This window comes from Gekko japonicus, unplaced genomic scaffold (assembly GCF_001447785.1).
Source record: "Gekko japonicus isolate JY-2015 unplaced genomic scaffold, Gekko_japonicus_V1.1 scaffold1347, whole genome shotgun sequence".
In the NCBI taxonomy this organism is placed as follows: Eukaryota; Metazoa; Chordata; class Lepidosauria; order Squamata; family Gekkonidae; genus Gekko; species Gekko japonicus.
Genome location: NW_015171544.1, coordinates 397585 through 409030, shown reverse-complemented (window position 1 = coordinate 409030; position 11446 = coordinate 397585). Strand labels below are relative to the sequence as shown.

The 11446-nt window shown below is 43.4% G+C and overlaps 1 protein-coding gene across 1 annotated transcript in view; it reads left to right on the top strand.

Annotated features, from left to right (window-relative positions):
• FGGY (FGGY carbohydrate kinase domain containing) overlaps nucleotides 1-11446 on the top strand; it is a 253617-nt gene that overhangs the window by 8382 nt on the left and 233789 nt on the right. The window contains exons 2-3 of the mRNA XM_015419670.1: nucleotides 2468-2679; nucleotides 10939-11050. Of these exons, the coding sequence (XP_015275156.1) occupies nucleotides 2479-2679; nucleotides 10939-11050 (313 nt within the window). The 5' untranslated portion in view covers nucleotides 2468-2478. The remainder of the gene's footprint in view (nucleotides 1-2467; nucleotides 2680-10938; nucleotides 11051-11446) is intronic.

Below are 11446 nucleotides of genomic sequence, written 5' to 3'. Positions count from 1 at the left end.
CCTAATAACTCTCTAACATTTTCATTAACTGTCCTTTTCCAAATGATGTCCTTCTCTGAATTACACTGTCAGTAGTGAAAGGGTGAGTTTTGTATTGTTGGTGTAATGTTGTTTTGCATTGTGAGTGCATACTGGTGGCCTTTTTTCTCTGCCAGTTGCATCAGTTAAATTGTCACAGGGTCTTATTCTCTAACCCACTGTGTTTGTTTATGGAAAGACTGTATGTGAATGTGCTTTTGCAGGTTTGAAGTGCTAGGTTTGTCTGTAACAGGAGGCAGAACAGATGGAAAAGTCCCCTTGAACAGATCACAATTTGTTTGATGATAGCTACTATGTGAAAGATGGGAAAGATTGAAGGTCAAAGAAGATGGGGACGGCAAAGGATGAGATGGTTAGACAGTGTCATAGATGCAACGAACATGAAATTGAGCAAACTTCAGAGGACGGTGGAAAATAAGAGGGCCTGGCGAGCTCTTGTCCATGGGGTCGCGAAGAGTCTGACTCGACTGTGCGACTGAACAACAGCAACTGTGTGAAAGTTTGAATGGAATGCTTCTTCCTTTCCTGTTCCTGTTCCTGGTTCCTGGGTACATGTAGGCCAGTGTAAGGATGCATAGTTTATGAATGCTCCAAGGTTCCCTGAGCTTAAGTAACATTCTGCCTTTTAGAGCAGTAGGTGCAAGTTGGAGCATCTAGCCTCCTTCTCTTTTCTGCTTTTTACATCTACCTTGATTTGTTTTTTAGCTAACCTTTTTTCTTCCAAGTTAGAAAATTTCTTGTAAATCATATTGACCATCTCCATTTACAAAACTTTGCAGAGATCTGTTTTAATACATTAATATATTCATTGTGAACTCCCCCACAGGACACCCGGGAGAATATAGTCCTTTTTTGTGGCTCCAGATGTCATGTAGGTGAAATCTGAAATGTACTGTGTTCCAATAACGCCTCTCACATCCAGCAATGTTTTTGCAAGGAAACTGGATTGAGTTACAGGAACGTTGCCCTTTGAATAACTCTTGTGGCTTGGGTTACTGTTGTTAGAAGTGATTGAATGTATAATATTTTTAACAAGTGTACTCAAGTTGCATTATTCAGGCAAATCTTAGGTCAGAAATTGTTGGAGGCATTTGTCAACTGAATTAATCAATTGTAAAGCAGACTGTGAGACTAAGAACAAGGAATCTCAATGTTTCACCATTGCTGGTTGGACTGCACACAAGGTACCATACAGCAGATTCCAGAGTAAAATATCATGCAATGTTGCTATATACACATTAAGCACTGATTGTGTATCATGTCATATTGATGTAGCCAATGTGGTGTACCAGTTAGAGTGCTGGACTAGAATCTGACCTTCAATCTTTCCCAGCATCAGGGTCTTCTCCAGTGAGTGCTCCCTTCTCATTTGGTGGCCAAAGTATTTGAGCTTCAGTTTCATTATCTGGCCTTCCAGGGAACAGTCAGGGTTGATTTCTCTTAGGATTGACTGATTTGATCTTCTTGCAGTCCAAGGGACTCTCAAGAGTCTTCTCCAGCACCATAGTTCAAAAGAATCTATTCTTCGACGCTCGGCCTTCCTTATAGTCCAACTCTCGCAGCCATACATGACTACTGGGAATACCATTGCTTTGACCATGCGGACTTTTGTTGGCAGGGTGATGTCTCTACTTTTTAGCATGCTGTTGAGGTTCGCCATCGCTTTCCTCCCAAGGAGCAGGCGTCTTTTAATTTCATGGCTGCTGTCACAGTCTGCGGTGATCTGGGATCCCAGGAACGTGAAGTCTGTCACTACTTCCACGACCTTCCCTTCTATTTGCCAAGGAGTGATGGGGCCGGATGCAATGATCTTAGTTTTTTTTGATGTTGAGTTTCAATCTGCCTCAATAGTTTTTGTTCATCAATGTGCCTATTAATTCTTTCCTTAACAATTTCCACCAACTTACCCGGTATCGACATCAGACTGACTGGCCTGTAATTTCCCGGATCTTCTCTGGAACCCTTTTTAAAGATGGGAGTGACACAATATATTTAAAAGAAAGTATACTATTTTTTTAAAAAAACTCCATCAAGTCATGCCCTATTTAGGGAATTAGATGATTTTTATGGAAAATCTACATTATTGTCTAGGTTTGACCTGAGTAATATGTAAGATGGACCTACTTTGGATATTTCAAAGTCTATCAGCTTTACTACCTATCTGGGTGCTTGTAAAGGCAAACACAGTGAAAATAATAAAGCACTCCATAAGGTAAGTGTTATGTAAATGATAAATAGCTGTAATAAGAGGTTGTACCCAAGTTTTATAATATGTTTTGTATGTTGCGTAGAATTATTTTTGTTGCAGAGTTCATTGCAAAGCTGAGTACTTACATAAAACATCACTGTTTAAGAAAGTAAATATAGTGCAGTTTTAAAGGGCTGTTTTTCTCTTCTCCTTTTCTCTTCCTCCCCCTGTCATTCAAAGGCCTGGTCAAAATGCAAAGTGAGAACATGGAACCAGTAAATTACTACGTTGGAATTGACGTTGGCACAGCAAGCGTCCGTGCGGCTTTGGTAGACCAGCTTGGGACAGTAGTGGCTTATGCAGACCAGCAAATTCAAATGTGGGCACCCCAACCAGACCACTATGAGCAATCCTCTGATGACATCTGGGCTGCTTGTTGTACAGTCACAAAGGTACAGACATGACAGTCCACTATTCTGGGTCAAATGTAGTAATATAGCTTATCTAATGAGACTCAGTGCAATTTCCCTCTACTTTTTTCACTTTGAACTTTTTCTCATGATACCCAGACATAAAAGAATTTACGAGGGCTGACTGAGATAACTGGTGAAATTTGCCAGCCAATTTCTCTCTATCTATCAAGACTGGACACTAACTTTAGGAAATGGCAAAATGGGTCTTGGCAAATTTTATTTGCATTTAGGGTTTTTTATGATCACGTTTTCTGTTTGCTACTACATAATCCAGTCCTAACCTATTTTTGCGGTTTGTCATAATTTTATTAATGCTGCGACAAAAGTGTTGGTTTACATAAATCAATAGAGGGTTGTCATATCCACAACCAAAAAAGCTAACCTCTAAACCAAATATAAAATAGATATTTTTGAAGATTTACAGGACTTAAAAAAAAGAGGGGGATCCAGGGATTAATGTACAGATATGCCTCAAGGGTTGTTAAGATCTCAGTGAAGCCTTTCTCAGTATATGCACCTGTCCAAGGCTACATGCCAGGGATATTACCCTCACTCCTAACAATCAGGATAGAATGGACTTTTTTGGAAGAAAGCAGAGCCTGTCCTCAGATTATCGTCAGTAAGGGCAGTGGGAGTGGACAAGAACTGTGGGCATTAGTGGCAGCCAAACTAAGAGATAAGAGAGGGTGCCACAATGAGATTTTAGGCACCATGACAACCTGGCAGCTTGTATTTGTTGTGCCTTTCAGTAACATGCCTGATGTGGTCTTCCTCGATTCTGAGCAGCCATTTATAATGGACATCTCTTTAGTGTTGCCAGATTTTTTAGAGTTCATTGAGTTAATTTACTTGGGAATGGCTGCATTATATACCAATACATATATTTATATATCTCTGTGTTTGTGGGGTGGGGGATTCCCTTTGTTTTCTATCTGGTACAAAGGAGTAGGGATCTTCTGAAATACTTGAAGGTACTCTTGACTTTTGTCCTTGATAGCCACTGCCTTGTCTTTTTTGGGGGGGAGGCGGAAGAGTGAGAGAATTGCTGGGTGAGTTTTGGTTTTAAAATTCAGGATTGAAGGGAAAGGACATGTGGCATTCTAGTGAGACAGAATTATAAATTTCGAGTAGAAATCCTGTTTATGATTTTAAAAAATCAGGATTTTTATTTTTATTTTTTGGAGTTAAAAAAACACCTGACAGTGCAGTCCTATGCACTCTTGTTTAAACCAACCGATTTAAACTATGTAGGAAGCTTTTTACAATGGGCATTACTGCTATTGGTAATGCACAGGACTAAAGAAAGTGCTTCCTGATACAAATTGTGCAGGAAGACGTGTATGTAGAAAATGGTTGAAAGAATAACAGTATCTTTTACAGGGGAAAAGTCATGCTTGTTAAAGAGTGTGTGTGTGTGTGTTGTAGGAATGGAGGAGGTAAATTTTATGACATCAATTACAGGGCTTTTGAACTGGTTTGGTTTCTGGCACATCCAGTCCCATATGATAATTGAAGCTTCTGGATGGTATCATACATAATAAATTTAAATACAAGGAGTACCATATGTGATGTGTTTTCTTTTCCTGGAAAACTGCAGTGAAACATAATGTACTAAATGAAATAAAGAGCTGTTGCTGTTTCTTCTGCTCTTTGTTAGCTGATTATGAATTCTTCTTTGCATCTCTGTGTGGGTATTATGACCAGTATTGGCAGTGAGTGTTGGGGGCTCTGTAGTCCTCCACAAAAAGCCTTTGACCAGGAGTGCTTGGTGTTCTGGGGTTGGCTCTTTAAATATGCATGAGGTGCCTTGTAATTCGTCATTGGACAGTTCACTGTTCTCTCATTATTGATCAGCCTTTTCAAACATTAATGAACCTTGCTGTGCAGTGAGTGTCCTAAGATAAAGAAGGCAGAGGAAGATGAAGGCTGGACAGGGGATATGATACAGCAATTGAGCTATGTGGATAGTGAAACTGAATTCTCTTTGATCACATGTTTACTTTCCTTTTAACTTTGGAAAACACAAGGTGGTGAATCCAAAAATTCTGTTTTATTAACTGTGGAGACTGCCTTTGTTGCAAACAAAATTTTGTTTGTGCCAAGAGTCTTTCACTGGTGGAACGTGTGGTGTTCACCAGCTGAATGCCCTTTGCATTGGAGGAAGGCTCTGCTAATTCAGCTATAGGTGCGGATGTGAATAATGTCCTTGCCACTCCTAGGAGTACAGGCTAAGCTTAAGTATATCTTTTTATTATAGCCATACAAAGCAAAGAAGAGAAAACCACCAAAAAATGAAAGGAGGATACTGGGGACTGAATTTTCTGTATCAGTGGGCATTAGCTTCCAAGTCCTTTTTCTACCCCACCAATCAGTGTCCAGAAGCTACTCAGCCATGTAGGAGCTAGAAGATCTCCCAGGTTTGTTTTGGTAGCTGCTGTTCTCATAATAAGGGAAAATGAGTTGACTCCCTGTGTGTATTGAGCAGGAGTGAAGACCATGATAAAAGCTCCATGTCATGGAAACAGAACCTGTATTATCAGCAGGGCTTATAATAAATTAGGAATAAGGCTCATTGTGGAAGTAAATACAATGAGCTCTAGAGAGAGGCTCTGGGGTAGTGCTCTGGCTTTGGGCACACAGTGTCAATTTGCTGTGGCGACCTCAGCAGGGTATAATGACACAGAGTCCACCATTTTCTCCAGAGGAACTGATCTCTGCTACCTGAAGAGCAGTTGTAATTTTGAGTGATTTCCAGCCCTCAACTGGAGATTGGTAACAATTGTTACCCAGGAGGAAATGGCTGGTTTGGAGGGTGGAGTCTATGGCATTGTACCTGTCTGAGGTCTAGCCCCTCCTCAAACCCCACCCTCTCCAGACTCCACTTCTCAAATCCCCAGAAATTTGCCAACCTGGAGTTGGCAACCCCATCTCCTTCCCAGCTAATCAACCTATTGTTATCTGCCCCTCTGACTTCAGCTGACTTCTGTCCTCCCTCCTACAGAACAGTTGTAATTCTGAGTGGTCTCCAGCCCTCACCTGGAGATTGGCAACAATGGTTCCCCATGAGGGAATGGCTGGAGGGTGGAGTCTATGGCATTGTACCTGTCTGAGGTCCCACCCCTTCTCAAACCTCACCCTCTCCAAGCTCCACCCCTCAAATTTCCAGGAATTTCCCAACCTGGAGTTGGCAACCCTATCTCCCTCCCAGCCAACCATCATCCTACCGTTATCTGGCCCCTGACTTCAGCTTTCCATTTCCTCCCCCCTCCCTCCTGGAGAGCACTTGTAATTCTGATTGATCTCCAGCCCTCACCTGGAGACTGGCAACAATGGTTCCCCAGGATGGAATGGCTGGTTTGATGGGTGGAGTCTATGGCATTGTACCTGTCTGAGGTCCCACTCCTCCTGAAACCTCACCCTCTTCAGGCTCCATCCCTCAAATCTCCAGGAATTTCCCACCTGGAGTTGGCAACCCTATCAGGACTGGCCCCAATGAGTTTTCTCCCAAAGGCCAAAATAGGTGACAGGACCAAGCTTGGTTGCCTACCAACAGGGACTGAGGGAAAAGTAGGGTTGCCAGCTCTAAGTAGGGAAATACCTAGAGATTTGGGGGGTGGATCCTGTGGAGGGCAGCATGGGGGGGGTTGGAAGGACTCAGCAGGGTATAATGCCATAGGGTCTACCCTCCAAAGCAGCCATTTTCTCCAAGGGAACTGATCTCTGTCATCTGGAGATCAATTGTAACACCTGGAGATTGGCAACCTTAGGGGAAAGTCAGCTGCAGAGCAGGGGGTTGAAGAGAATGGTTTGATGGGCACTGGCCCACCTCATTAGCCAGCCAGCCATAGTGGAGCCAAGCAGGAGAGAGTTTTCAGTTTATTCTGACAGGAAAGTGGCCAAGCTGGCAGTGGGCGGGGGAGGGGGTTACATTGAACCAAGCTTGGTTGCCTACCAACAGCCACTGAGGGAAGCAGCAGAAGTGTCTTCGTCAGGGGAGAGAGAGCCATCTGCCAGTTATTCTGAGAGGCAAGGTGGCTGCAGTGGGAGTGAACGAGGGACAGGAGCAGACCCAGCACCTGGCCAATGGCACGCGAGCACTCTTGAGTGGCGGCTGATGGCCCAATGACTGATGGAACCATACTGCACAGCCAGTGGGAGAGCTGGAAATGGCCAATGCACGAAGAGAATTATTATATAGAGATTTACACAATAATGGAGCGTACACATACTAAATGAACTGTTAGCCTGATTGCTTCGTTTCTTATCAATATTGGGGATTTATGATTTATAGAATAGGCAATAGGGAGCAATCACCATTGTATACAGAGGTCCCACTTTTTCCAGGAGATATCAGTAATAGACACGAAGGCTAAAGTAAGTTTAAAATGATGTCTTTACTGTATTCTTTTCCACATTCAAACAATACACACACACACACACAATTACACAGCTTCTAGGAAAAATAAAGAGATATGGGTAGTACATTCGCATTAGCAGGATATAGTTGGTGGACAATACTTAACTGTCCGAAGAGATGAAGCTTTCAAATGGAAAAATAAGGGAACTAGCAGAAAATGGGGATTTATGCTAAGGAAATGGGAATCATGTGACTGAACCAGCAGACACATGTGGAAAGACTCTGACTGCAGTCCAGGAGTCTTGGGGTAGGATGAATGGCAAGGTAGCCAAAGATAAGAGTCAGCGAATACAGGGATCATGGAGGGAGTGTAGAGAGAGAGCAAGAGTGTAAGAGAGCGAGCACATGGCTGGGTGTCCCTTTTAAGGGGGGGCTTGGGGGGTTGTGCCAGGCTGGTCACATGTCTTGGCTCACCTCCTACTAGTCTGTCCCAAAAACCACACTATTGGGTACAGGGAACAAGGGGAGGGGACTAAGGGAGTGGTCAATATTGAGAGCTAGTAACTTAGACTGGAGAGTGGCACCTGGATGAAGATGGTATGAGTCACCGAGCTAGGGCTATTGTTTCTTGATGGGCTTAGCCGAGTCTGTTGATGGGCAAGAGATTAGTTTCCAAGCAACCATGTGTAGAACCTCTCAGTTACGTGCAGTCTTGCAGGTAAGATGTGGTGAGGGGGTTGCCTGCGTGTGACAGAGGGAGCTCCTCATGGCATTTGGAGCTCTTTGTCCTTGTGCCATGTCATGGTGTTCGACTCCTCCATGCAGCTAGGGAACTGGTCCATCTCACAGCAGATGAAAGGGCAGATAACCTTGAAGAACCAACTGGGACAGCAACGCAAAGGAAGACTTTCTTCTCTTAGGTGTGCATTCTCATCTGGCATTATATTGGGTCACTATGCAGTACAGTTCCTTAAGCATATGTTTGCACAGTCCATTTTATCACTTAGGACTTATACAGTCCATAAGAGCACATTAAGTGCCTTGCAGGGCAACAGAACAAGGCAGAACTGTAGGAGTAAGCACACACTATGAACCAACAGGAGATAAATCAACAGGGGTTAAACATAATCGTCTTTGCTGCCCTGCCCCTTGGGATAGTCCCTCTTTTCCTGCACTTTTTGGCCTTGGGGCAGCTGGGAACTTTAGGCCTGCAGATGAGGAAGCCCCATTCAACCCAGTGAGTGATACCTCTACAGGCCCCTCTCTGGAACTACAGCTCAATTAAACCTTATGGGGGAACATTTTAAACAAACAAATACATGGCAGCCATCTTACAAACACAGGTAACTGCCATTTCGTTACACCTACCAACAGCCACTGAGGGAAAAGTTACTCCCACACAGGAGGCAAGCAAGAGAAGTGTCTTCGTCAAGAGAGAAAGCAGTTTGCGAGTAATTCTGACAGAACACAGTGGCTGAAGGGGGAGTGGGTGGGGAAGAGGAGCAGACCCAGCACCCCGCCAGTGGCATGCGAGTACTCTTGAGTGGCAGCTGACGGGATAATGGCTGAGGGAGTGCATTGCACAGCCAATGGGAGAGCTGCAAAGGGCCACCCCGAAACACAATTATTATATGGAGAGATGGTTCAGCTTTCTAAAACTGTTTTTGTTGTAACAGAGTAGTGAAAGTCCTGTGCTGCACTGCTTGATAATTCTTGTTAAATCAGTAGGTGGTTTTCCAGAAGCTGTAGGAAGTGAGAGAATTTGCTGTCCCAAGCATATGGAGATGATATTGACTTTTGGTTGGTGTCTAAATTTCTAGGCAGTTTTTGGGAGATATAAAATTAGATGGGCTGCTTCTTTGACAACATTTCCCTGTGGTGAAAAGACTAAGATGTGGAGGTAACTAAGGCATAGATTAGGCTATCATTACAGGCCATATGACAGTCTGTTCTTGAACATGGTTCGGAAATTTGGACAGGTGCAAAATGCTAAAGCCAAACCATAATTTGGCATTTGCAGGCAGGATTATCTCTCCATTAGGCCAAATTCAAAGTGCTTTACAGAGTATTTGACACAGGTCCCAAACTTTATCTTGGAGATGGTTGAACCTTTGTGTGATTTGTGGTCTCGGTGAGATAGGGTTGTCAAGTCCATCTTCCACCCCCAGCGGGGGACTTTGGGGGTGTTCCTGGAGGGGGCGGGGCATCCCCGACGTGATGACGTCCGCGCGCCCCCCCCGCCTGTGCGCAGGATTTCCAGAAACAGCAGTTCCCTGCACTTAAAGGAGCCAGCGTTTCCCTTTTGGATGCAGGAGCTGGCGTTTCCACTTTAAGAACAGCCGCGTTTCCCTTTTGAGAGCTGGAAGTTGGCATTTCTCTGCAAGCTTGCGGAGATTGGGCTTGGGAGGAAACACGGGTTCCACACACTTAGGGGGAGAGAGATGGGTGGCTGTGGGTGTTAGGGGCGGGGCTTCCCCCGCTGGCCATCTGGCCGGCGGTGGGTAGAACCCCCCCCCAAAACGGGGGACCTCTGGCAAACCGGGGGGTTTGGCAACCCTATGGTGAGACCATGCTTCACATTTTGTGTGGAGTTGCCAAGTTGGCCTCTACAAATAGAAATACCTCATCAGTGGTGATCCTAGAACTTTGAAATGCCTTCTCCTCTGAAATTCACCTTAGAGCAAAAAGGTTTTATTCATATTTTTTTCAATGATGTGTTTATATCCTGCTTTTTATTGCTGTTATTCTATCGTTTGATACTATGTTGATCTCATTTTATTGTATTCTTGTATTGTGTTCTCCATTTTTATATGCCACATTGAAAAGAAGCTTGAAAATAAAATATGGAGGACCATCTTGAGCAAATTAATTATACTAATTCCACTGAAACTATACCTTCTATCTGTACTACATAAATCTGGCTTTGGGGAGAGGGGCGGGGAGCATCTGGTGCTAGGCAGTGCAAGCCTTTTTCTATTTTCTATTTTTATGCTTTCTGCCAGTTTGTGTAAGTTTTCTCCATTTTGAAAATTACCAGGCACACTTCTGATTTACCTTTTATAATTTAATTTTGAATGTTAAATAAGCCTTTCCCCTAATACTTACATGTGGTTATGTTTTCATGATGTCTTCTAGGTTGTTTCTTTGTTAATCCTGCGTTGCTTTCTCCCTTCCTTGGAAGGTTATAGAAGGGGTTCTGGTGGCCTAAGAGGTGGAGAGAATGGGTTCTTGATACTTGAAACTTAGATTTATTTGTTTACTTTAAAATATTTATACTATGCCATATCTCCTCAGACTCAAGGCAGCTAACAAAGCAGCAAAATCTTCAAGGACACGAATATCATAAGCATCCAGAAACAATACACAGCTTAAAACACGTAGTTAAAAATCAATCCTCTGCGTTAAAAAATGCAGCCAAAACAGTTTATCCTCTAGCAAATGATTCTTAGATGTTGGCAGCTGTTAGGTTTTGCATCATTGGTTGGTACAGTAGAGAGTCCCATCTGGGCATCTAGGAAGTGGTGAATGAAAAACCCTCAGCATGCCCCAAGAGGATGGCCCTCCAGCACAAAGGGCTATAATTGTTCCTCTGTCTGAGACTTTGTAGAACTACTGTCAGAATAGGCAGCACTCATCTAGAAGATGGAGTAATTTCTTCTGGTGCAAGGAATTTTTATGGATGTATAGTTTACATAAACTTTTGAATTCTCACCTAATGTAGCTAAATGGAAACTTGTTAACAAAATCAGTCCCTTTGTGCTGCTATTCTAATTGCTAACGTTTAAGCCTCTGTGGATATCAGTGTTTTGAATGTGGGCTGACTGTTATGTATGCTGTTCTGTGGTTTCTACCTGAATGTGTGCGTCTTGTGTTTTTTCTAGAAAGTTATCCAAGGGATAGATATTGGACACATTCGAGGTCTTGGTTTTGATGCTACCTGTTCCCTTGTTGTCTTGGACAATCATTTCCGTCCCTTGGCAGTCAACTTTGAAGGTAGGGCACTCAAACTGAACATCACTATGGCCTGTGCTTCAAAAAAGGACTGCTGTTAAAAACAATCAAATATACATAACAGGTAAAGATGAAATTTAAAAACTGTCCTATAAAAGTTTGGAGTGCTAGAAGAGATTCCAGAGTGACTCCAAGCCAAGGCTCACTCAGGTCAGTAGAGATGGATATCATCTGCATCAGGCCCGTAGCCAGGATTTCTTAATTCAGGGGGCCTTTAAATAAGTCAGGGGGCACTGATAAAATAAAATAAAACAAACTCACACTCGCAGGCAGGAGCAGGGTTATTTCCCCTATTGTGGAGGGTGGGTGTAAGTGGAAGTCAGTCACTGACTTTGAGTAACCTGTGGAGGATCCCCTCCTCCTCTCATTCCCCCCCCC